The sequence below is a fragment of the Marmota flaviventris genome, chromosome 10 (genome assembly GCF_047511675.1).
Source record: "Marmota flaviventris isolate mMarFla1 chromosome 10, mMarFla1.hap1, whole genome shotgun sequence".
Lineage (NCBI taxonomy): Eukaryota > Metazoa > Chordata > Mammalia > Rodentia > Sciuridae > Marmota > Marmota flaviventris.
Genome location: NC_092507.1, coordinates 65590232 through 65616244, shown reverse-complemented (window position 1 = coordinate 65616244; position 26013 = coordinate 65590232). Strand labels below are relative to the sequence as shown.

Below are 26013 nucleotides of genomic sequence, written 5' to 3'. Positions count from 1 at the left end.
AAATTCAAGAATTATCTTTTCATAGATTCTTCACTCAGTAATTATAAAATTTTTACCTCCATATATAAACTCATCTGTTTCTTCTCCTCCACGTCTATATTCTGTCCTTTGTTTTCTTAAGTGCCTAGTATTAATAAAAATAATAAGAATTTTTTTAAATTTTCATTTTATTGAGTATCCACTACTTTTGAAACACATAGTTAATACTTTAATTCTCAATCTCCCTAAATCACTTATATTTTTATTATGCCATTTTATATTGAAAGAAACAGGTCTTTTGATTCAAGATATTAAGTGATTGGCCTAAAACTATTAGTCTACAAGTAAATGTTGGCATGAAAGCTTGAAACTCTTCCTTGCCTTAATATAGAACCCACCTTTCATTTTACTTCTTTTGCAATTGCCTTCTGATCTATCCTTCTACTCCCATTCTTTCTCATTTCAAGTTAAACTATGCAGAATATACTGCCCAAAACCAAATTCACATAATGGGAATATTAGTTTTAATCCATAATATGTCTGTCCATGGTCAGTATCAAAACATTCTTTGTGTATTAGTATATTCAGTGGTTTAAATACCTCAATGAGAGCTGTTATGTGTGTCGCATTTATGTGTGATTTAATTTCTTTCAAAGAAGAATAAATGGAGGAATAGAGTATTTACACTGCTCGCCCAACAGCTAGTAAAAACCCTAACCAGAACTTCATTCTTGGATTTGAATTCATTGTCTGCTTTCTTAATTCCAGTGCTGCTAGTTCCCCTTTGCCTATAGTTCAATGCTGTAGGCTAGTGTATAAAGTTCCCAGTAACCTGCATATTCTCAGCCTATTTCACACTGCATATCTTCACACCACAATCTCTTCAAGAATTTTATCCTTGTTACACTACTTCCTTTCCCTTGGATGTTTTCTTGATTCCTTGCACTCAATAATCCTGCCACTTACTGCACAGAGTCATGAAAACTTTCTCCAACATGTCCCATAGAAATTTGATTCTAACTCTATACAGTACTTTTAAAAAAATATTTATTTAGTTGTCAATGGACTTTATTTATTTATATGAAGTACTGGGAATCGAACCCAGTGCCTCACACATGCTAGGCAAGCATCCTACCACTGAGCCACAATTCCAGCCCTCTATAGTGCTTTTAATGGTTTATTTTGTAGCACATATTAATTTTCTATGTGCATGACACTATTTTTTGTTCACTCTAGAATATAGAGGTAACTAGAAAGACCTCAGTGATAATTTGTGTATTTTAATGGATCCATTAATAAAATCATAGTAATATATGAAACAGCAAGAAAATACTATGTGATCTTAAGCTATTTGTGAAATCTGTGCCCTGGTTCCTAATAGGTAAATGAAGACAAATAATGTTAGCCCAATACAACAAGATGATAGTAAAAGCAAAAACAAATTTTTGAAAAAGCATCCATTAACAATTAAAAATGGAAAATGTATAGCGATTTGAAGGACAAGCTTATCACCCTTGTATTTTTATCTTTAATAATCAAATGAAATAAAAGACAAATTTTAAAGCCAAAAATGTCATAGCCAAAAAATTATATGCAATTGAATGTGTGCAAGATTGAATATAGAACGTGTGTATGTGCAGATCCTTGACTTTTAAAATATTGGTGAATATGTGACAGCATTTAATTATAGAAAGATACAATTATAATATATGTGCCTATTACTATATAGAATTTGTTATGTCTCAAGTATACTCTGCCAGGAAAAATTAACTAAATAAAGCAAAGAAAAACCATAGAAACCTAATGTAACTAAAGAGCATTTATTTTCTAGAACAAAGATAAAATATAAGTGAACTTTCAATTTTAAATAGATAATCAGTGGCAACATTTTATGGCTTTGAATGAGGGATAAGATTTCTTTTATACTTTTGTTTAAACAAGGCTGGGAAGATTTGTACTCCAGAGAAGAAATCACGATAGAACACTGCAATCTCTTTCATTTTTTTCATGAAATCTTGCATTTCATCTATAGAGTAAGGACTGGGTACCTTAAATTGTATTTGCTTGTTTGTAAGGATGGAGCCTGGGGTATGCCTGATTTGGGATTATAATATAAAAACCCTTTGAGACAACATATAAATGAGTAAAAACAAATTAGTTCAGCACTGGTGGCTTTTTCTACCCCCAGGTATGTTGTTTCAAACAAATATTCAAGGTTTTAATCTACTCTGATAAGTGTTAGCTACTTAGCTATTTGAACAGCAACATTTTCTGCATTGATCATATGAAAGTACTTCCTCAGGTGTTGACTCATTAATATTAAGGATCTCTTAAATTCTGAAAAATGAACCAGTGACCCCATTGATTCTATCTATGAATCACTACATTTAAAATTTAAGATTGTAACTCTACATGAAAAGGCCTTTCTATGCTTTTGAAAGAGTGAGCTGTACAAGAAAGAGACTTCTAAATCTTTGTTCAGCAAGCTGCAAACTGAAGATAATTTCTATAATTTTTCTTCAATATTTTTAATCTTTAGTGCTGAATTCTTTCAACAAAAACTACATAAGCTATTAGATTCAAGTACACAAATATAAAAAAGAGTTTGTTAAAATAATTTAACTTTTAAATAGAAATTGAACTTTCCCATAGATATGTTCAGTATTAAAGAATAGAATTTGCCTGATTGAAGCAAATACTAATTAAGCTATGTCCAAATAAGGCATTTCTTTTAAAAAAATGAGCTTTAATTAGAATTTAAATCAAACTCTTATAATTGAGTGTTGTTATATTGCTACTCTTACATACTTTTTTCAAGATTTGCCCAGAACTTCCTTCACTTTTTGTGGTGGTCTCCTCTATAATTGCTTTTTCTTTGTCTATAATGTCTTCATTCCCTTTCCCCAGGAGATACCTACTGAAACCTACTAAGAATGAATTCCTATGTAACTCTTATAAGACAGGCCATGTCTATGTAGATATTTGTTATGTGACATATTCTGTTTATATTTTTAATTGCACAAATTTTAAAAAATTAAAGGAAATGTAAGTACTACAAAATTGTGTAAAAATTGTGCATGCCATCTTGTACTCATAGTTTAACTATTTCTTCATATGTACTCTGTACCTTTTCAGATCTTGGCTCTGTGTATGTATATATACATTTGACTCCAAATTCAAACTAGGTGAATTATCTGTAACCTATAATATATCTTAGTGATATTTCCTCATTAGCATCTATCATTTTACCATTTTGTAATTGCATATTATGAATGTGCAATGATATTTAACCACTTCCCTAGAGGTGAATATTTAATTTGCTTCCAATGTTACCTTATTACAAATAACATTACACAGATAATCCTTGTTCCAGTACAGTTACATCTATGCATTAAATATAATTGTGAAGAAGGCTTTCTAGAAGTAGAAATGCAAGTAAATGTACAGGTTTTTAAATTACAAATTGCTTTCAAAATAACTTCTTCAATAGACTTTTACACCAATGGAAGGAGAGGATGCTCTTTTTCTGACATTTTGCCATCAATAGATTTTTGTCTACTATGGTGTCCTAATGGCTTAGTTGAATAATATAAATCAATAGAAAGGATGATAGGCCAGGATTTCATAAGAGTGATACAGTTGATGTATTGGAGCAAATCTTTGTTGTGAAGGCTATCCTGTGCATTAGAGGATGCTCAGCAGCATCTCTGGCCTGTATTCACTAGATTCCTGTGGTACCAACACCTAGGCATGGCAAACAAAAACATCTCCAAACACAGCCAAATGTCCCCTGGAGTAAAACTATCTCTGTGCATCTGAACCAGTAGTCTAGACTTAGACGTTAAGTACCTCATGTAGGAATGCATTTTGGACTCTTCCACTAATAGACTTAAGAAAAATAATTATAATCAGGGTGTGGACACTATACTTTGGATGGCCACATAAAGTGCTATTAGAAACACTGCCCACTGTAATTTTAAATATTGTGGATAACAGCATCAATATTACAATTAAATATTTTAATTTAATGGCATCACACTTTTTAGGTGCATCTTTCAGTGACCTCTATGGTTCCAGGCACTTTAATTATCTGACCTTTCCCCATATTTTATAATTATAATAAGCATTTCAGTGTCTATAACATTTCTTTACTTTTTTTCATGTTATTCTGACCTCCTTGAAAAAAATAGCTAGAATTTAAAAATAAAATCAATTGGAGTTTTTTTAAAAAACAACAGAAAAAATTACATTGATAGTTTTAATATGTTCTCATATATGGCAGTTATGTTCTTATTATAAATACTTTCAAAAATAGTATCCTTGGGACTCAGTAGAAAATTTCACAAGAATTGAATAACTTTATAGATATTAGAGATCCAAAAATATTTTTTTAAATAGAAATAACTAGTACCTCCTTATGAAGGTAGCTTTATGGTGAAAGGGGAAACACTGTGGATGATGCAAGAGTAATACAGTCATTAGAAGTATTACTCCCCTTATGCTTGTATAATCTTTTAATCTTTCAAAACCTTTTAATATATCTCAGTTAATCCTCAGTTTCTCTAATACAATAAAATAAAAATAGTAACAGCATTTAGTAAATGATAATGCTTTACTAGATTTTCACACTGTGTACTATAATCTTGACTTATCTGTTTGTAAGTACCTAAAGGGACTCTGCTATTTATAATTTAAAGAAGAAATTCCTTAAAAAGTACTGATTACACTAAAGCATATTATGTACATTATTGCGTAGCTAACGGATAAAGCCTTCAAGCATCTGTTCACTAAGAATTCATAAAAACACTTAAACTTGACCAAGAGCACCGTGCATGTGCTGATCATCATTAGGGGATCATTTTATCATCCTGAGGGTAACACAGTGCACTTGCAACAGTGAAGCGTTCTTTGAATCAGTCTTTATTACACTTGCAGAATTCTTACTCCACATCTTCTAATGCAAAATAAAACAAAACAAACAAACAAACAAAAAATACATCCTATGGTAACTGATAAAGAAGAGAACCCAACTTGTTCAGTTTTACATGCAGCTTTTAGTCCTTAGAGTTTAATTCACATTTCAGTGGACAATAGCTACCACTATGCCTGTACTGTATTCTATGTAGGTAGAAAGCAAGGCTGCGTGAACTGAAGCAGTGTACTCAGGATCAACCAACCACTGAGTAGCAGGAGCCAGCTCAAGGGTTCAGGGCTCACATTCTGCACTGTTTCCTTGCCACATGTCCTTTCAGCTCTCTTTGCACACAAATTTGAAGGGAGTAGATTGTTAGGTTTATGAAAACCTTGTTCCTGCCTTCTGGTTTCCAGAAATGGCTTCAGGATGAGTTGTGGGAGAACTAAAAACTCAGATCTTATAAATATTATTCATAAGCTAGGTACAGTGACACACACCTGTAATCCTAGAGACTCAGGAGGCTGAGGCAGGAGGACTGCAAGTTTGAGACCACTATGGCCATCTTATTAAGATTCCATATCAAAATAAAAAATGACTAGGGATGTAGCTCAGTGGTAGAGCACTATGGGTTCAATTCCCAGTAACCCCCCACACAAACACATATTTCATAAACTTTAAATTCTCTATTTGACTTGGTGAAGGCAGCAAAATACTTTTTATCTTGTTGAAAATGGAAGAAATAATTGCTAATATAAATGTCTCTGCCTCCATTTAGTATTGGTTTACTTAAATGTTTTCTAATAAGAATCTCCAACAACTAATCAAACTATCCAACTTAAAATTCTGAATGCATCAGAATACAAAGCAATACTTATAGTCTAGGTATTCATTTGCTCTTTTGAATGATATTCATTAATAAGTAACTTTCAATCCATCAAATTATTCAAATTCCACTTTGTTTTTTTCTTGTAGCAAATAATCTGAAAGTTTGAGTTATTACTTCACCCATTTTTCATTGTCCTTCATTTCATACTTCTAATTTGAAGATCTACTTTATTTGAGGAAAAATATGTTCCATTAGATCCTTTAAAAAGTCTGTATAAGTTTCTGTAGCAGTAACCCTATCAATAAAGACATAATTAAATAAAAGTTTGGGTAGTGTGGAATGAAAATACTTGCAAAATTAGGTACTACTCTTTGGATATTTTGTAGGTCAAAGATTTTTATCAAGTATTAATGCTCTCATTAAGTTTGTGTTAGAAATTGAGTGGATACAAATGAAGGAGAGACTTTGCTCTTAAAAAGTATATTAAGGCGATATATATAGAGAGATATATAGATAGATATCTATATATCTATCTATATATCTATATATATATCTATATATATATCGCCTTATATATATAAACACCTCTCTCTCTCTCTCTCTCTCTCTCTCTCTCTCTCTCTCTCCATATATATATATATACACCTCTAAGGTAACATATTAGTAAGCTTGAAGTCATGTTTAGAAAATCACATGTGATCATCTTTTCACCCTGCTCCAGTTTATATATTTCTTGGCTTAGCCTTGTTCTTGGGATCAAGTTCATAACCCTTAACACGGCTTATGGTTAGACTGAGCTTATTAGTTTATATATCTTCAAGATGTAGACCTTTTTAAAATGAAAGTGGCTGATAAACCACTTCAAGTTTGTTTTATTAATTTGGACTTATAAAACACATTTTCTCCAAAACCCATTTTCAAAACTAGATTTGTTTTTCTTTTCTTTTTTTTTTTTTTTTTTTTTTTTTTAAATTTACTTTTTTATTGGCAATCTTCTAGGAATATTTCAGCATTATTTTATTTTATTTATTTATTTATTTTTTTTATTTTATTTGTTTATTTTTATTTTTTTTTTTTTTAAATTTTTTATTGTTGGCTGTTCAAAACATTACATAGTTCTTGATATATCATATTTCACAATTTGATTCAAGTGGGTTATGAGCTCCCATTTTTACCCCATATACAGATTGCAGAATCACATCAGTTACACATCCATTGATTTACATATTGCCATACTAGTGTCTGTTGTATTCTGCTGTCTTTCCTATCCTCTACTATCCCCCCTCCCCTCCCCTCCCCTCCCCTCCCCTCTTCTCTCTCTGCCCCCTTTACTGACATTCATTTGTCCCCCTTGTATTATTTTTCCCCTTCCCCTCACTTCCTCTTGTATGTACTTTTGTATACCTCTGAGGGTCTCCTTCCATTTCCATGCATTTTCCCTTCTCTCTCCCTTTCCCTCCCACCTCTCATCCCTGTTTAATGTTAATCTTCTTCTCATGCTCTTCGACCCTACTCTGTTCTTAGCTACTCTCCTTATATCAAAGAAGACATTTGACATTTGTTTTTTAGGGATTGGCTAGCTTCACTTAGCATAATCTGCTCTAATGCCATCCATTTCCCTGTAAATTCTATGATTTTGTCATTTTTTAATGCAGAGTAATACTCCATTGTGTATAAATGCTCTTTTTAAAAATAAAAATTCCTTGTATCAGAACACCATATGGCTGACAGTATCAGCCATTTGAATCTTTCTTCACTACTTGCAATACACAAAGGAGGTAGCTGTCCCTAACCACACTGATAAGTGTATTTGAATGAAAAGTAAAGCTTATCCTCCCTCTGCACAGGATCAGAAAAGAGAGGTTGAACATTGCTCATTATCTATCACGACTATCCGCATGTGGAAGTCAGAATGATCACTGCACATGTGACTGGTTTACAGGTCCAATGAAACTATATCACAAAATAATGCTGACCAACTGTTGAATAAAAATGTAAACATATCAACACTTTAAGTATTCGATACAATTTAGAAGAACATAATTCTAGATGGTTGTGATAATTGATGCTTGTTAAAAACTCATATATTGGGCTGGGGATATAACTCAGTTGGTAGAGTGCTTGCCTTGCCTTGCAAGGTCCTGGGGTCCTGGTTTCAATCCCCAGCACCACTCCCTCCCCCCAAAAAAAACATATTGTGCAATTTTTGAAGTATTTTAATCTAATGCACACAATAAACTTAGTAGATAAGTAGTAATAATATTACCCATGCTTTACATACCAGGAAAGCAAAACACAAAAGAATTCTAAATTGCCCAGGTAACTTCAGTTGGAATTTGAATCCATGAGATGAATATGGCTCTAGAAACCAATTATTCCAGTAATGTTGAAGGTACAAATTTTGCTTTCTTAAAATCATCATATTATATGAAACAGTGGTCTCCATACTTATTTGATTAAATAACCCATCAGTAAAAAGTATATACTTTAATAAGTGTATGTTTGCTTCTTGAAAAAATGTATACATTTGCTAGTGTATACATATAATATATACATTATAAAACATACTTGAAAATATAAATTTCAAGAATGAAAGGTGAAATAACAATATTTAACATATTTCAATATGATCCTCACTAAAACATTAGCATTTCATTTTTTAAAAAGAATATATATTGCACTTTAAATACAGCAGTTCAAAGATGTAGATGTAAGTTCACTTTATTTTTTCACTTGGTTTTAATGACTATCAGAGCTGCAACCTCACAAGGATGAATTAAATCCATACTTTCATGTTATTGTGTGGCAGATTTACTCAGAGTTCTCTCTTCTAATACCCATCCCTTCAGTGATGCTTTCCTTTGCTTTTTAAAACAGTATTTCCTGAAAGAGACATACATTTAAATTTATAAAAGAACACTTGCATTTGGCATCATACTGTTTTCCACGTATGGATTCAGTTAACTTACTTCATCATGAGGAACAGAGCTTCTCTTAAAAAGTATGTGATTGTTTTAAACACTATAACCAGGAAATGTTAGATACTTCTAAACATACAGCACTGACTTTAGAGAAGTTAAGTATTGAACTGTTTTGCATGCTTTAAAATATGATTGAAAACTGGATGTAAATCCATACTTTGATAACTTAACAATTTGAATGTTTACATAATGTGCTATGAAGTCTGATTAGATCTCCATGGACTTTAACCTGGCTGACTGGCATGGACTTGTGACATGGAATTGTGACCTAGTCAGCAAATAGCTCACTTGTAGGCTCTTTATCAGTATTAAAAAATAACCCGCAGTGCACCTGAAGACATCTTAAGACTTTGTCCATTTCATTAGGGTTACTTTATTAAAACTACATAATGTGATCTCAAAGTCCCCTTAACAGGCATATATGTAGTACGGCAAGAGGACTGGAAGGCAACATAGGGGGTGAACCTTGCCACCATCAACCAATGGCTCATCTTACATGACTCCATAAGACATAGAGAAAGTGAGGGTACCAGTGTCATTCATATGTTATGTTTTCCCCAGGAAAATTGGTCAGAATTCTGAAATGTTCTTCATTTAGTTTATCTTGGCATCCCATCATGGAGATCAATGGCATGAATCTAAAAACAATACTTGGACTCTACCACAAGTATGTCCTTGCTATTCACCAGCACAGGATAAAGTATCATATTCACAGGAGCGGTGAGGACAGGAGTCTCCAGTAGAGGACTGCTGGCCCTGTCCATTAGGTCATCCACTACTAGCAACACTTCAGCCTTGGTATCTTGTTCAGTGAACTTGGTACCAAGTCCAGTGAACACAAGCCAATGCCAAATGGAAAATCCTATCACCATTTTTTTTAGTAGTTTACTCCTCTCTTTTTAACCACTTCTAAAATTAAGTAACTGTTAGCCACTCATATAAATAAATGTCTACAAAATTAAATTATTTAAGTTTCTGTAGTTTGATAGTTTATTATAAAGTGTAGTTTGATAGTTTATTATAAAGTGCTCAGGAATGTAGACTCTATAATGTTAGTTATGAATTTTGGCTCTGCTACTGCCTAATTATAACTTGGGCAAGGTATTTAAACTCTTTTGCCTCTTTTGCCATAAATGTGAAACAAATATAATAATAGCATTGACAACAATAATGGTAATGGTAATAAAAGATGAAGAAGTATTAGTGCTCAAAAATATTTTGTTTCTCAATGTTACAGTAGTTTTTAAGTACAAGCAAAATGTACATTATCCTAGAACAACTATTTATCCAATCGTACTCTTCTGCAGACAGTGCTTGGTGGGAGAACACTGATATTTTCTAAAGTATAAATCTCAAGGGATCATTGCAGTATGGCAAAAACTGTAATATCCCAGAGTGTTCTATTAAGGATCCTCTCCTCTTGTGATATTTATAATCAATTTCAATACATCTATTATGTTTTCAAATTGTGTCAAATATTTTGACATGTTTCTAGTTACTCAACATTTTTTTCTTATGATTGTAGACAATGTCCCCATTTTTCTGCAGTTATTCCCTTCCAAGATGGGGTAGACTCAGCAGAGGAATATAATTTTGTTCTTAATAATCCCAAGGCTGCTAATTCTGAGCCATGTAAGTGCTCTAAGTTTCATGATGTTGAGAGATACTTCCTAGCAGTGTTGCACAGGTATATGTGGGGGAAGAACTTATTCCTGGTTCTTCACGATTCTGTCAATAGGTCAAGAAACTCTGCAGCACCAAATTATGTGAATTTTATGAAATTTATACTAATGCCATTTTACACCAAAGCTCTGTCAATTTTATTTCTAACCACTACTCTATTAACAAAAGCTGTTTAGTCAGTGTGAGCCCAATTCTTTGCTTCCTGGCCCAGCTCCACCATGCACACCGAAGGGAAAGAGTTCTGCAAAGTTGGACGTAGTCTTTACTGGACTCAATTTTTTCATTTGCCCTTTCATCCATTGAGTGACTGTGGAATATTTTATTAATCTTAACATATACATATATATTTCACAACAGTTGAAGCATCTGAAAAATCTCCCCCTCATCGTTTGAGATGCCTTTTCAAACGGCTAGATATCAGCCCATTGGAAAGCGTGACAGCATTGGGGTTTTCCACTAGGTCAGTATTTTCAGTTATAAAAAGAAGAAGATGTAAATTTGAGATTCACAAATTCACCAATATTGGATGCTCAATTAACTTGAATTTAGGATATACAATAAATTATGTAAGGTCCAATTATTATAGGGAACATGCTTATATTAAAATATTATTCAATGTATATCCAAAATTTGAATTAACTGGTATCCAACATTTGTATTTACTACATCTGGCCATCCTATGAAGAAAAGTATTATACAGAAGAAAGTGTGGTAGGTACTTAAAAGTACAAGATGCAAATATGACTTCCTGAAAAAGAAATCGTTTATGAGTTTTAATTGTCATCTTTTTTTTTTAAGAAACATGGAAGAATCCATGAATAATGAAGAAATCTTTATATAAATTGTCTACTCATCAAATGTAAAACACCAATAGTAGATAAGTTAAAAGAGTCTTTATTTTAAAATGGATTTAAAATTCTTATTTAAGAATATTAAATACTAATTATTGCGTATTTTGTTCCACATGCATAATGTACATATAATATATGTGTATAATGTGTATGTATGTGAACATATTTAGATTTCCATGTTTCACTATCTGTATTTATTTTCTCTTGCTACCATAATGAATAGCATAATTTACCAGTTTAAACAACACAAACTTATGATCTCACAGTTCTGTAGCTCAGAAGTCTGGGAACATCATGGCTCAGTTGGTTTCTCTGCTTAGAGGGAGGGCTTAAATCACTGGCTAAACTCACCGGATCAGTTTTTCTAGAGATTTTGCAGGAAATTTATTTCCATGTTCTTTTAGGTTGACAGCCAAATTCAATTCCATGTCATTGAAGGACTGAGGCTCCATTTTCTTTCTGGATGTTTCATGGGTTGTTCTTAGTTTGTAGAAGCCTCCCGTATTTCCTAAAACTTGGCCCGTTTGTCTTCAAAGCCAACAAACATCTAGTGGGGTCTTTCCGTGCTGCAATTCTCTCTACTTGCATTTCTCCACTTCTGCCCCATCTTTCCTGCTCTCCCTTATGCTAAATCTTTTCTGCTTTAAGGGCTCATGTGGTTATATCCAAAGGAAATGATTCACAATCATCTCTCTTAAAGCCCATAATTTTAATTCTATTTTGCAAAATCCCTTTTTAAAATATTGACAGATTTTAAGATTAGAATGTAGACTATTTTTTGAGGGGGTACATTATTCTGCTTACCACACCCCCAATTTTTCAGATACTCTATGTGATTGACATCGAAACTAAGGCATTTAAAGGGATGATTCCAAACAGAAGACAAAGCTTCATCTATTTTATTCCAGTTTGAATTATGCACAGTTAATAGAGCATACTTTTTAAATTTTGATGCTTCAATCGATAGCTCCCTCACTATTTGTACAGTGGTCTAAAAATTGAGAATGGATAGTTATTTTATATGACCCCTTGGTAGCCCAGTTGAAACCCACCCTTTGTTCATGGAAGATGCAGTTTGTCCTAAGCCAGTTAGTTTAAAGGCAATAAAACTATTTAAAAAGACATATAAGTTCGTATCATGACACATTCTTAAATGAACCAGATTTCATTTGATGTATATGAAAAATTAAAGCATGGATCTAAAAGTGCTGTAAAAGAAATTTTCTCATTCTTTTTGGTAAGATCTGACAAGGGCATATAGATGGTTTCATTAATTATTGAGAAACAGACTAAGAAAATGACTGACTGGGATGCTTCATCTGGAAGTCTGAGTTTGGGGCCCTTGGATTGTCTGTACCTGAAGGTCTAATCCTTCAGAATTAGCTCATGCATTTCCACTGACTCATCTACTTCGATTTCTTGTATTCAAAAAATAAGGCTCTTAAAAGTTTTTAACACACCATCAAACAACAGAATGTGTTTGCTAAACTGCATCTACCTGAAGTTCAAAAACAGATCTCTGTATAGATAAATATCAGTTACCATGAAGCAAGAGAAATTATTTCAAATTTAAAATATTGTTTTTTTCTCTAGGATTAAGTGTTCATGGTTTCAAATGATTATTTTTTTCTTCACAGCTATTTTCATTCTTTTCTGTATTTTAAAGTACAGTAATAAATTTCAGAATCCTTACGATTCCTATCTAAGGTCCTTGTCCTGCTTATTCCTGTAAAGGTATCACAGACTCCTAGATAACACTCTAAAAGTGTGTTTAAAATTTGAGACAAAATAGTAACGAATGAATGTTTGTTTTCAAGTCATCGATTAGCCTCTGTGCTTCTGTGACACTAACATTTGGAGATAAATAATGAAGGAATACAGCTGACAAAGTAAGCACACATAGCTAAACACCAGTAAGCAAAACATATTGTCTTGAAGACACCATTTTCTCTTCTTTTTTCTTTCTTTCTCTTTTTCTTTTTGTGGTGGTGATGGAGGAGGAGCTGAGCATCTAACCTAGGGCTTCAAGTATGCCCAGCACACTCTTTACCCCTGATCCATAACCCCAACTGCAAAGGCATTGTTTTCTTAAGGTGATATCTCCTATTTCAAAAAATGACTCAAGTACTCAAGTCTGCTGTTAAGATGTAGCCACTGTCATGAAGTGGAGTGCTAATAATATCTTTCCAACTGTTCAACCTGAAATATAGATTTTTTAACTATTCTCAAAGCTATTGCCTCTCTGGGTTAATTGTAAACTATTTTGGGGGGTTGTTGTTTTTTTTTTTTCCAGAAATAATTTTAATTCTATATAATTTTGTTTTGAGCTATTTTTTCTTGTCTCATTTCAGGCCGTTTTTACTTACTTCATACAACTTTTCCTTTCCAAAATATGCTTTCCATGAAAATATAGAGTTTTAACTTAATTTTGACATAATGTCATGTGCCTTTAGATGCCTTTAAGTGATACTGATTATTCATATATGGTTTTTGGCTCTGTTAGAAAACGGATTTAAAGTAGCTTATCTATTTATGGATAAAGAAAAAAATGCAAGCAATGTAAAAGGAGCAAATGTAGATTTTACCAATCACCTCAGATTTGCTGGATCATATGACCCAATATTGTACTATAATATTCAGCAAATTTGAGATAACTGAACAAAATTCTAAATAATAATTTTTGAAAAAATGATTATTCTAGTAAAAATCATTACTATTCTGATAATTTTTTAAAAGATCACTTTGACTTTTATTAAGTGGTAAGGAAAACTTTATTTAGGGCTATTGTGATAGATGTCAAAACTGGCAGAAAGGGAGAAGGATTAGCTTAAATCTCAAAGCAGTAAAGACAGCTGGGGATTTATAGCCTGGGAACATGTTGAGGGTGATGGGATAATTACTAAGAGACATCAAGGGTAGGGGGAGATTTTGCTAAACTGACTTAATAAGGTTCTTGCTGAACAGCAGCCTGGAGAGATCAGATATCAGTGATGAGAGATGAGTAGTTTGATTACATATTGAGAGTGATCAGATATCAGAGGAAGGAAGATTATCTGTAAACTGACTTAGCAGGATTACTTACTAAACTGGTCTCTACATGGATGGACAGTGAATCCCATCGTCAAGGCTTAGTTAAGAAGGGGCTGAGAGGAGCCTGTCTAACATCTGGTCAAGGGGACAACCTTTGTCAGTTTCCAGTAACTAAAGCAAAGGAAGAAAGTGTTGTCATATGGAGTTTGCATTGTCCAAAAATAGTAAATACCCATCATTCTCTCCACTTCCATAGAATTTAACTCAGGTCTGACTTCATAATTTGCATTGTCAGCTTTTTAATAAAAATACTCTGAAAGCTCTATGTAAGTAAAGTGGCATTTAAACCAAAGCAGTGAGGGAATGACCACGGCAATGCTTTGGAAACAAGCAAATACAGCTGCCTGGGGGCGTGCTTGGTGTGCTGGAGGAACAGCAAAGAATCAATGTGAGCAGACTGAGGCAGAAGGACCTGAGGAAAGAGGAATTCCAGAGACCATGTCATTTCAGGCCTTTCAGATCAGTCTTGAGATCTTTGGCTTTAACTCCAAATGAGATGGGTAGCCACTAGAGGATCTAAAATATGGTCAGACATACATTTTAAAAAGATCAGGGTACCTGCCTAGAATTTCAGCAACTTGGGAGGCTGAAGCAGGAGGGTCACAAGTTTGGGCCAGCTTCAGGAAGTTAGCAAGGCCCTCAGCAACTTAGCAAGACCTGGTCTCAAAATTTTTAATTTTTTTTATAACTGCAAGATAGCTCAATGATAATGTGCCCATTGGGTTCAATCCCCAGTGCCAAAAAAAAAAATTAAAGTAAAAAGTTAAGGCAGAGTACTGTGATGAAATAGATTGTAAGAAGGTAAGGATGGCAACAAGGAGATCTGTGGGGAGGCTTTTGCAGTAGCCCAGGGGAGGCATCATGATGACCAGTTTCAGAGTAGTAGTTGTGAAAGTGGGTAAGTATTCTTCATATTTTGAAAGCTTTTCGAAGGTAAAGATGAAAAGTTGGCTAATGGATATGCCTTGAACCAGAAAAAATAGATAACTTGCATTAGTGAACAAAATAAAGCAGCAAAAATGAGTTGGGGGGAAGAACAGTAGTTTGTTTTTTTTGACATTTTTAATTCACAATGACTATTAAAATTCCAAGTGGAAGAATCAGATTGGATCTAGGTACATATGGTATTTTGGACCATTGGGTCTGATAACATAAAAAGTGAGTGAACAAAATAGATCTGGAAAGCAATGTGGAGATTCCTTAGAAAACTTGGAATGGAACCACCATTTGACCTAGCTATCACTCTCCTCAGTCTATACCCAAAGGACTTAAAATCAGCATACTATCATAACACAGCTATATCAATGTTCACAGCAGCTCAATTCACAATTTCTAAACTGTGGAATCAACCTAGTGCCCTTCAATAGATTAATGGATAAAAAAAAACAACTGTGGTATGTATACTCAATGGAATATTACTCAGCATTAACAGAGAATAAAATTATGGCATTAGCAGGTAAATGGATGGAGTTGGAGAATATCATGCTAAGCAAAGTAAGCTAGTCCCCATAACCAAAGGCATACTCTCTGATTAGTGGATGCTGATCCATAATGGGCAGAGGGGGCATGGGAAGAATGAAGGAACTTTGAATTGGGCAAAGGGAAGTGGGGAGGGGAGGGGATATGGAAGTAGGTGAGATGTTGGAGTGAGATGGACCTCATTACCCTAGATACATGTACAATTGCAAAAATGGTGCAGTTCTACATCATGTACAATCAGAGAAATGAAAAGTTGATGAAAAGTTGTGCTCCATTTGTGTACAATGAAATGAAATGCATTCTGTTATCATGTATAACTAATTAGAAAAAATTTTTAATGTTAATATAAAAAATAAATTGGATCCATGACCAAGGTTCCAAGTGATCGCTTATTTTCTCTATACTGTTTTCCCCTGTCTCTTCTGGTTGTTCAAGATTGGCTTAGAAGGCCTATTTTCCATTGCTGTCCCTTCTGTTCTTTCCTGTTGCTGGGCAAATGCCCACTGTGTGCGGACCTTACTGAATTGTATTGCACTTGCCCATTGACTGGTCATCTCCATTATAGTCCATGTTTCTTAAGGAAAAGGCCCACGGTGCATTCAAAACTCTTGAATGAAAGAATAAATAAAAAATCTTTGCACTTAAAAGGTAAAATCTGAGTGATATTTGTCCCTGCCAACCTCACCCACCACAATGCATGCTACTTTACTTTTGTTCACTAACAAACTAGACATCTTTATCAGCTGTTTAAAAGGAAGATACTTTCTCAACTCCCTCAAGTCTCTTGGCTTTTTTCTGTGCTGTTCCTCATGGAAAATCTTTCACCCTCCATTCTTTGATCTTCTAATGCCTTATAATTCATGAGGTCCTGGAAGTCCTAAGAGAGTGTACTTCCTGAAACTTCATGCTAATCAACCTCAGTCTTCTTTTTTGTCTCTCCTAACAGTCCATATTTGTGAATTAATATCATAGTTTAGGAATTTACAAACATCTCTGATTACTTATAGAGTCTTTTCCTTACTTGAATCTATGAAGACAAAAGATCGTGTCAATTTTATTGATTAATATGTATGTACCAAGCCCTCACTACTGTAGTACTTATTAGATCCTTCAGAAAGTTCTTAGAATAAATAAAAATTTATAATACATATGTTTATATTATTATCCATGTATATAAGCAATATAACCAATGTATATGTAATTTTTTTGATTATATAAAACTGTAACACCTTTTGATAAAAATGCTTTAATTTCTTTTTTCTAACTTTTGGAAAAACATGAGCTTATGGAATAAGAATTCGCCTCCTACTTGCCTTGTAGCACCTGGATTTTATAAGTATGTAAATATTTTCCCTTTTTACAGAAAAATTAATGCACTTTCCAGATCTGGACCTCCCTCAGGGAATGTTCCCTTTCCTCTCTTCAATATTTTAGCATGTGATATAGAAAAGTATGTCCAAAATGTGTAAGCTGCTTTCCATATTCAGTTTTAACAACAACAACAAAAAGTCTAGGAAACTTTAGAAAATATTTTAAATTACTAATTTAAGTGGAAAATTGTAGATCTATAAAACATTTTTAATCATTTAAAGTTATTTTATCTTACAGCTGTTTCTTGGTTGAGATAACAAATTCAATATAAAAACCTCATAAAAACTATTTAAAGATTTTTCAAACCAATAGTGATTCGGCATACACTTTTATACTAACCGAACTTGAAACATTTATATTATTTAAAAATACAAATGCATTTTTTTGTAAAATTAAGTACAGTTGTTTCTAAATTTATACCAAATAGCTATAGCTATTGAAACCTAGAAAATAGTAAGTATTTCTCTTTTGTAGGTATTAAAGAGTTTATAAAATTAAATATTATTAAATTGTCACTTCAGTTAATTATTTGAACATACAAATAGGGCAAAACTATTTCAACTAAATCAATTTAAATTATACTTTATCTCTCCTTTGCTATTGCTAATGTCTTTTCTTTGTATGGAAGCATTAGTGTAATTAGAGTTAATTAATCATATAATTAGAAGTAATAGACAGTTAGAAACAGAAAGAAAGTACTAGACCCCTTATTTCTCTAAGATTTCCTCTCAAGGACTCCCCATAGAGAAATGACAACATGAAAATCTCCGATCCATTATTTTATATGCTTTTTATAATAATAATCACCTAATCTCATTTGAGAAGTTATATAAACTCCTTAAATATAGAAAAAAATAGTTTTGTATAGCAATAAGCTTCTAAATTACTAGTAGAATTAACAGAAAATTATAACATTGTGCTTGGCTGCTGTCATTTCAAAATGGCTTTTGAAAAATCTGTTTGAATTAATAAAATACATTCAATAAATGATTAATCTGATAATATTTCCATAGTACTTAATATTTTAAATGAATAGCATTCTTATATTAGAATAGATATACATTCAAAGCATACCTCTCATTTAATCCTCTAACACTGCAAATATAACTTGAAATTTCCAAAACCATAGGAAAAAGAAGGAAAAGAAGAAGAAATTTCGTAATGTGGTCACATTGAGAAGGGTAAAAACACTACACATTCTATTTAGCCCATACTATAAAATATAAATAGAATGTGTTTATTAAAATTTATTTGCCTCCCAACAAATATTTATTTCATGGACTGATACATTGAAACCTTTAAGGTTAAATCTGGGGAAAGGAAATCTCAATATAAATATAGAAGAATTATCCAGATGAACCAGAAAAAGAAAATACATTCAAAAAAAAAATTAGCAATAGAAATAGAGATGTCTTGTTGAGTTTTCTAATGTGCTTTCAATTTTTCTTTTCCAGACTAAAGTTTTTAAGAGCTGAATTATTTCTAATAGTTTTCCTTAAGGAAACAGTGAATAAAATTTACTTCCTCCAGTGTTTATGAAGCTTTCCAATCAAAATTTGTCTTATATTGTTTATGAGTCATATTACTGGCAAGAGATGATACTCATCAATATGTAGATGTTGTTGTATCAATTAATGAAGTTTCTTGAACCAGCAGCTTAGCCCAAACTAGCAATTGCACTACTACCTTATGCACTAACAAACAATGTTCAGTGATATTGTAAAGATAAGCCACACTTGCCTATCAGAGGGTTTATACAGTGTAATATATGAAAATATGTTTTTTGGTTTCTCTTATTGAAATCTTTACTACTTATTTATTTCCTTTGTGTGTAAACAGTTTATTATGAAAATAATCTAATTTATGAAATTAATATATTTTTGCAGGTTAACCTCTTGGCTTTTGGAGTTATCATATACAAAGTCTTTCGTCACACTGCTGGGTTAAAACCAGAAGTTAGTTGCTATGAGAACATAAGGTTAGTGTTTCTTGATGCTCATGAACTTTAGTAATTAAAAGATTAAGTAGCTTGAAGTATCAATAATTTTTGGAATTACTGTTTTTTTTAATTGATTGGTTCACACTTCCTTCACCATATTTAAAATACTTATTGGTAAAAATATTTAATGTATGTAATTAGACTGTAAATACCACAGATTAAACAGTAAGTGAAGGAGTCTTTTCAAATATATTTCCTTTTGAAAGGGAAGAGATGATGACTATGTTTTAAGGCAAAAAAATAGGCCTTAAAATTTTCTTTTATAAAACATTTCTCAGTACTTAGTCAATTTTTCTTTTTCGTAATTCCTTTTGCATTTTGACATGATTTTTTTTCTTTAACCCTCTCTCTTTAAAACTGATTTATTGAGACCTCAAAAATGGTTTGTTCAGGAAAAGCTGAAGTGTACTATAGGGAACAAGGGAAACAGCTGACTGTTGGTGTTGCTTGGGAACACTCCTGTAGTTTCAATCCTCACCCAAGATTTATAGTGGGGATTTAGCAAATGTTTGATCGATTACTTTCTTTTAGTCTTCACCATTCATAGCTTCATGTTGTGTGCTGGTTTTAATAAAGTTGAAAATGACTCATTTTCTGGGGCACATTGCTAAAACACCTTCTGCAGTAAAGAATGATTGGATTGAAAATGAATGAGAATAATCACTAGTTACTTCATGTTCAACACACTGCCTTCAGTGAGCAGGATTGAATATTATACTACCCAAAGTCAGGGGCAATCAGTTGAAAATATGTAAGTCTGAGTATATTTTTTTCTATAATTTTTAAGAAATCAGTACTCTGACATCAGTTTATTTTGAGTTAACTACATTGCAAAAGCAGTTTCATATTCTACACTTTTCCTCCTAAACCTAAATGAAAAAGAGAAGCCTCCTTTGATGCCATGGCTATGTGCTGACCCAAGTCCACACTCAGTATAATTTTCAAAGTTTCTTGGGAAAAATACTTCTTGATAGATATATTTTATCTTTGGGAACTAACTGACATGTTACATTTGAAATCAAAGCATACCCACTGAAGTATAGCATATAAAAATGTTTTAAGATTAAGTAATTCCTGTAAAAATGCCATATTTTAATAGTGGGACTTTGAATTTAGAATCACATCCTGCCTCAGTGCAGTAGCAGACCCTTAAGACTGTCCCATCTAAGTACAGCACACACTTGTCAGTTTCAAAGTCATCAGTGGTCTTTGTCAAAGATTTCTTGGTTTTGCAAACAATTCATTTCCCATACACTTTGAGGAATTTGAAAGATGCATGGAATATACTTGGCTTTCTTAATGGAAACCTTCCAAACACATTTACAGGTCCTGTGCAAGAGGCGCCCTTGCTCTGCTGTTCCTTCTTGGCACTACCTGGATCTTTGGGGTTCTCCATGTAGTGCATGCATCTGTGGTCACAGCTTACCTCTTCACAGTCAGCAATGCCTTCCAGGGCATGTTCATTTTCTTATTCCTGTGTGTTTTATCTAGAAAGGTAAGCAATTTATTATTTTGCCAACACCATAATACATTTACATAGCATCAGCTAACAATTGATAGAAAGTTCATATTCTCATAGATTTATGACATAACTTTATTAATGAAATATAATGCATTTTAGAATTAAAAGAGAACACTAGGGAAGTATGCTTTTTAAAAAATTGCTATTAGATATGTGAATATAGATTAATTATTAAACTCTGATAATCAGAAGATAATAATGCTTTAGAAAACCAAATACAGTTTGTGATTTGAATATAATTTGATATGATTGTCATGATTACGATTAACATGTCTTCTTTTCATTTTCTTTTTTTCAAGATTCAAGAAGAGTATTATAGATTGTTCAAAAATGTCCCTTGTTGTTTTGGATGTTTAAGGTAAACATGGAGAATTATGGATGATAATAGCTGAAGGAAACCAAAAATCCAAGCTATGGATGACCAATGCATAAAAATGACTCAGTCCTATTCGCCAGTGATTAATCATTAGATGATCACAATTTTTAAATCACTTTTTCTGTTTACAGTCTAAGAAATATAGATAATAGGAGATAAAATAACATACCATGTAGTTATAGTATGTTTTCCTACATGCCTTAGTTAGTTATGTCAAAAATAGTATTGCAGATATTTGGAAAGTAATTGGTTTCTCAGGAGTGATATCACTGTGCCCAAGGAAAGATTTTCTTTCTAACACAAGAAATATATGAATGTCCTGAAGGAAACCACTAGTTTGATATTTTTGTGACTCATGTTGCCTTTGAAACTAGTCCCCTACCACCTTGGTAATAAGCTCCGTTACAGAAAAAGGAACATAAGAGAATGAAGGGGCAGAATATCAATCAGCAAAAAGGAAATGGCTGTTGTAACAGTGAAATGTACTTTGAATAAACATGCTTTTCTGTAAACTAGATGAGAGACTTTTGAGATAAAATAAATAATTGAATAAAAATCTCTTACCATTTTGTGAATTGCTCTGAACTTAAAATTTCTACGAAAACAACTTAGACCTCTATTTGCTATATCCATTTTCTTTTATAATATTCTAAGAAATAACTCCACAAGTGAAAAAAAAATCTATTTTTAAGTTAACATTAGATTGAGGTATATGGTATTTCTATACTTATTTCATAGATTGTAACTTCAGATGCATAATCAGTAAAATATAAAAGTGTCAAAACATAATGTTGTTATGCCTGGAAGTGTAAAAATGGTATGTATAAAGCTGAAGGATTTTGTTCTATAACTTTTTAGTGTAGTGAAATTATCCTATCATGGTAGACTAGTACATTTGAATGCTTTATTATTTTTAATTTTAGAAATACTATCATTCACATTGCAATAGTCCCTTTTAATTTAAAGGGCATTGTAAATATGAAAGTATTCATAAAGTGAATTGCTATTTTTTTCTGTTCAGAAAAGTACACATTTAAAAAATGTTATTTATAACAAAGAAATCACTGAGAACTGTAGAAGTTTTCACAGTGGATCTATTTTCTAACAGTTTTCTATTATCTATTAAAGCAAATCTGCTTCAATGTATGGCTTCTATCTATTCTCAAATCTTCTTATTAAAATGTAGAAGCAGTGAGTTTATTTCAAAAGGTTGTAATTGTTCTGTACCTACCAGCCTGTAAAAGTGTATCAATATACTGAATATTGTGATTTTATATCATTTCCTTTAGCTATTAAAATGAAGTTTGTCAAATTTTGCTCTAACAAATAAAATGTTACCTAAATGAAGCAATTCTGTTCCTGCTTTTCTAAAATTTCTCAAGAAAGATGATCTACCTGCCAAGGTCTTTTTTATGCTTTTAGAGAATCCTATGAATAACTTTTAATTATAATTTCTTACTATCTAAGCCTGTGACCTATTATTATCATTGTCCTTACAGACTAGTTTTAAAAGGAATGTAATATTGAAAAACTAATCTATTCAATCAATGTATACAAAACCATGCATGGTAGGCAGAACACAGGCCTTCCAAAAACATTCACATCCTAATCTTCAAAACCTGTGAGCATGTGAGATTACAGGATGAGGGGGAAAGGGGTTATAGATGGAATCAGGGTTGTTAATCAGCTGACCTTGGGATGAGGAGAAGATCCTTGATATCCAGGTGGGCCCAGTGTAATCACAAAGGTCCTAAAAGTGAAAGAAGAAGTCGAAAGGGACAGAGTCACTGTGATACAGTGTGACAGACTTCACCAGCCGATGCTGGCTTTGAAGCAGACAAAGTCCACAGACCACAGAATTCAGGTAGCCTTTGGAAGCTGACAACGAATGGCAGGGGACCCACTCTCCCCTGAGCTTCCAAAAGAAATCAGCCCTATAGACCTTCCTTCTAGTCCAGGGTTACCTGTGTTAGACTTCTAATTTCCAAAAATGGTAAGGTAATAAAATTTGTATTGTTTTAACCCACTAACCTCATGATAACTTGTTATAGCAGCAACAGGGACTTGGTACGATGGAAATATTCATGTAATAGCATCTTTAGAGTATTCAGGTGAAGATAAAGCTTAACTCCAGCATCACCCTCACTTATACATGGTTGAATAAAGCCTAGGAACAGGTATATTGCACAAATGGTATGACTTTATTTCGTGTAAACCAGAGAAGTGAAAAACTGTGCTTCATTTGTGTACAATGAGTCAGAGAGCATTCTGCTGTCATGTATAACTGATTAAACAAAAAAGCCTACATTCTTTAGCACAGCAGTCAAGCTCTTCTCATAACTGCTCACCTCCCCAGTTTTCATTTTCACCCTATTCCCAATTTCTTCAGTCTCACCAAACATTTTACTTTTCCCATGACTTACAGCTCACCAATTTATCTTTATCTGGAATTTGCTCCTGTGACAATCATTACTCTGGAAAACATCTACTTGTCCTTAGTGTATCTTTATCTGTGATAAATGGACATCAAAGAAATATAACTTCCCTGACTGAAAACTCACCATTAACTACAGAAACCATAATCTCTTAAGAAAAAATACCTGTTGGTTAAATGACTACACTGTGGTTAGGAAAGACTTATTTACATGTAATATACTAATTATTAAAAGTATAATAAAGCCTATGAGCAAATAGTTCCCAATCTACACACTAGTCATAACTAAGAAGCCTTATATGCTAATTTGTTGATGACATTTCTTTAGCCCTTTTTGATTCAATGCCAGCCATTCAAAATGAAAAAATATGTGCTAGTTTTAATTTTCTATATATGCCATCTACCTTACTACAGCCATCTTAAATGCCCTACAAAGTATCTCCCTTTAAGTATCAATATTATTGTCTAATTTTCCCACCATGAAAATTTGAGGAAATCATAGATTATGAATTGAATTCAGAATTTATTCAGAAAGAATCCCATTGTTCAGGTGTTCTTCTTCTGCCTGATGTCTTCTCCCATATAAACCATACGTACCCTTCAAGAATCCCCCCCTCTATGAAGTCTCTCTGATTTGGTCCTCATGAATTTCCACCATATTTAAAACTGTACTACTTACAGGGTACAGACTAGACTTCTTTGTGGAGTCACTATTCAGAGCTCCAGCTTAAACCTTAAGTTTTGAAATATAGATGTGAGAGAAATAACTTAGTATAGCATTGAAAGGCAAAGATTTCTTCTTGAAAGCTGATATAGATTTCTGTTGTTGAGTTGTGCTATCTCATTTAATTGTCACAGTAATATAGGCAATTCTAACTTCCTTGGTCGGTATATGAAAAGTGCTTAGTGTCACACAGCTAGGAAACTTCATAGTGTTAAAACCCAACATCCAGGTGGATAGAAAGTAAAAGTCTAGCTTCATGCCCAATATTTTTCCATCCCCACAGACACATATTTATGTAGTATAAAAACAATATTTCTGTTGCCAATTGTGTTCTCTAGTGGATGTAGGAAGCCCAATGCACTCTCTTTTTTGTGGGGGAAGGGGAAGTTGGGGATTGAATCCAGGGTGTTTTACCACTGAGCCATACCCCCAGCCCTTTTCATTTTATTGTTCTGAAACAGAGTCTTGCTAATTTGCTCTCTAAATTGCTGAGACTGGCTTTGAATTTGCAATCCTCCTGCCTCAGCCTTCTGAGCAGGTATGAGCCACTACCCCAGTTCATAATGTGCTTTAACACAGGATTTTGACATGTCTTTTCTACATATGCATGTAATTTGAAATAAGTGCATATCATATGCTTTAAGGGAAGTGATTTCCCATTTGCCCTTTTTCTATATATTTATTTCTAAACCTGCCCCCCACTCACTCCCTCAACCAGGCAATTCATTGAAACATACTGCAGTGTATTCTTCCATATTTTTTCCTGCTAATATCATTGTCTTGAAATCATTCACATGAAATCTCATCATGAGGACATTTCTGTCATTTGCTTTTCTGATTTGCTAGCTCATTTATTCTTTGTAGCAGCTGAATTCTATTCCATATTGAGTATGAACCATGAATTTCATAGCTAGTATACAATCTGGCTTAATGCAATAACATACTAGAAAGCTTTAGTGCCTTTTAGAAATAACATTGTCCCAGACATACAGGTTGGTTTTGTTGTAGAAAATAACAAATAAGGGTTTGTTTTTTCTATGACAAATGTGAACCATCAATGAATGTCTATAAGCTGAAACTCTATAACTGCTGTGTTTTGGATATGTTCCCCAAAGGCCCATGTCTTAATGTCTTTGTCCCCAGCCCCTGGTGCTGGTGGGAAGTGACAGGTCCTTTGATAAGTGAGGCCTAATGTGATGAAGCTAGTTCATTAGGGATGGGCCCTTGAAGGGGACTATGGGAATCTAAACTCTTTATCTTCCCCCGCCCCTTTTTGTTTGTTTGTTTCCTGTCTGCCAACAGGTAAGAAGGTTGTTCTACCATACACTCCCTACCATGATGTGCTATCTCAACATAGACCTAATACAGTAACAAAGGCCAATTGATCATGGACTGGAACCTCTGAAACTGAGTCAGAATAATCTTTTTCCTATTTGTGAATTGATCATCTCCAGTATTTTGGTACAGTAGCAGAGAGCCAACTAGCACAATAACCCTCTCACCCATGTAAAGATAGCTTGCTTGTTCTAGTAGGTATTCAGTGAAAATGAACAGATTTGAGATCCACAAATCTCCTTGAGCAGTTTCATTTAAATGAAAAGAACTTGAATTATTTACCATAGATTGTTGGTTTGAACAAGCACTGAGATCAGTGTCAAACTGAATGTGTGGAACATTTTACTTGGTATTTCATTCAGATGTTACATATCATAGGTTTGTATGATAGTTATGATTAATATAAAATGAGAGGGTGAGCTTAGCTGCAACAGATCTCTTCTGGTGC

At 33.2% G+C, this 26013-nt stretch overlaps 1 protein-coding gene across 2 annotated transcripts in view; it reads left to right on the top strand.

Moving 5' to 3' along the window:
* Adgrl4 (adhesion G protein-coupled receptor L4) overlaps nt 1–22419 on the top strand; it is a 103508-nt gene extending 81089 nt beyond the window's left edge. For both annotated transcript variants that reach the window (XM_027935227.2, XM_027935226.2), the window contains 3 exons: nt 19062–19153; nt 20501–20669; nt 20996–22419. In XM_027935227.2, the coding sequence (XP_027791028.2) occupies nt 19062–19153; nt 20501–20669; nt 20996–21058 (324 nt within the window). In that variant the 3' untranslated portion in view covers nt 21059–22419. The remainder of the gene's footprint in view (nt 1–19061; nt 19154–20500; nt 20670–20995) is intronic.
* The last annotated feature ends 3594 nt before the right edge of the window (nt 22420–26013 follow it).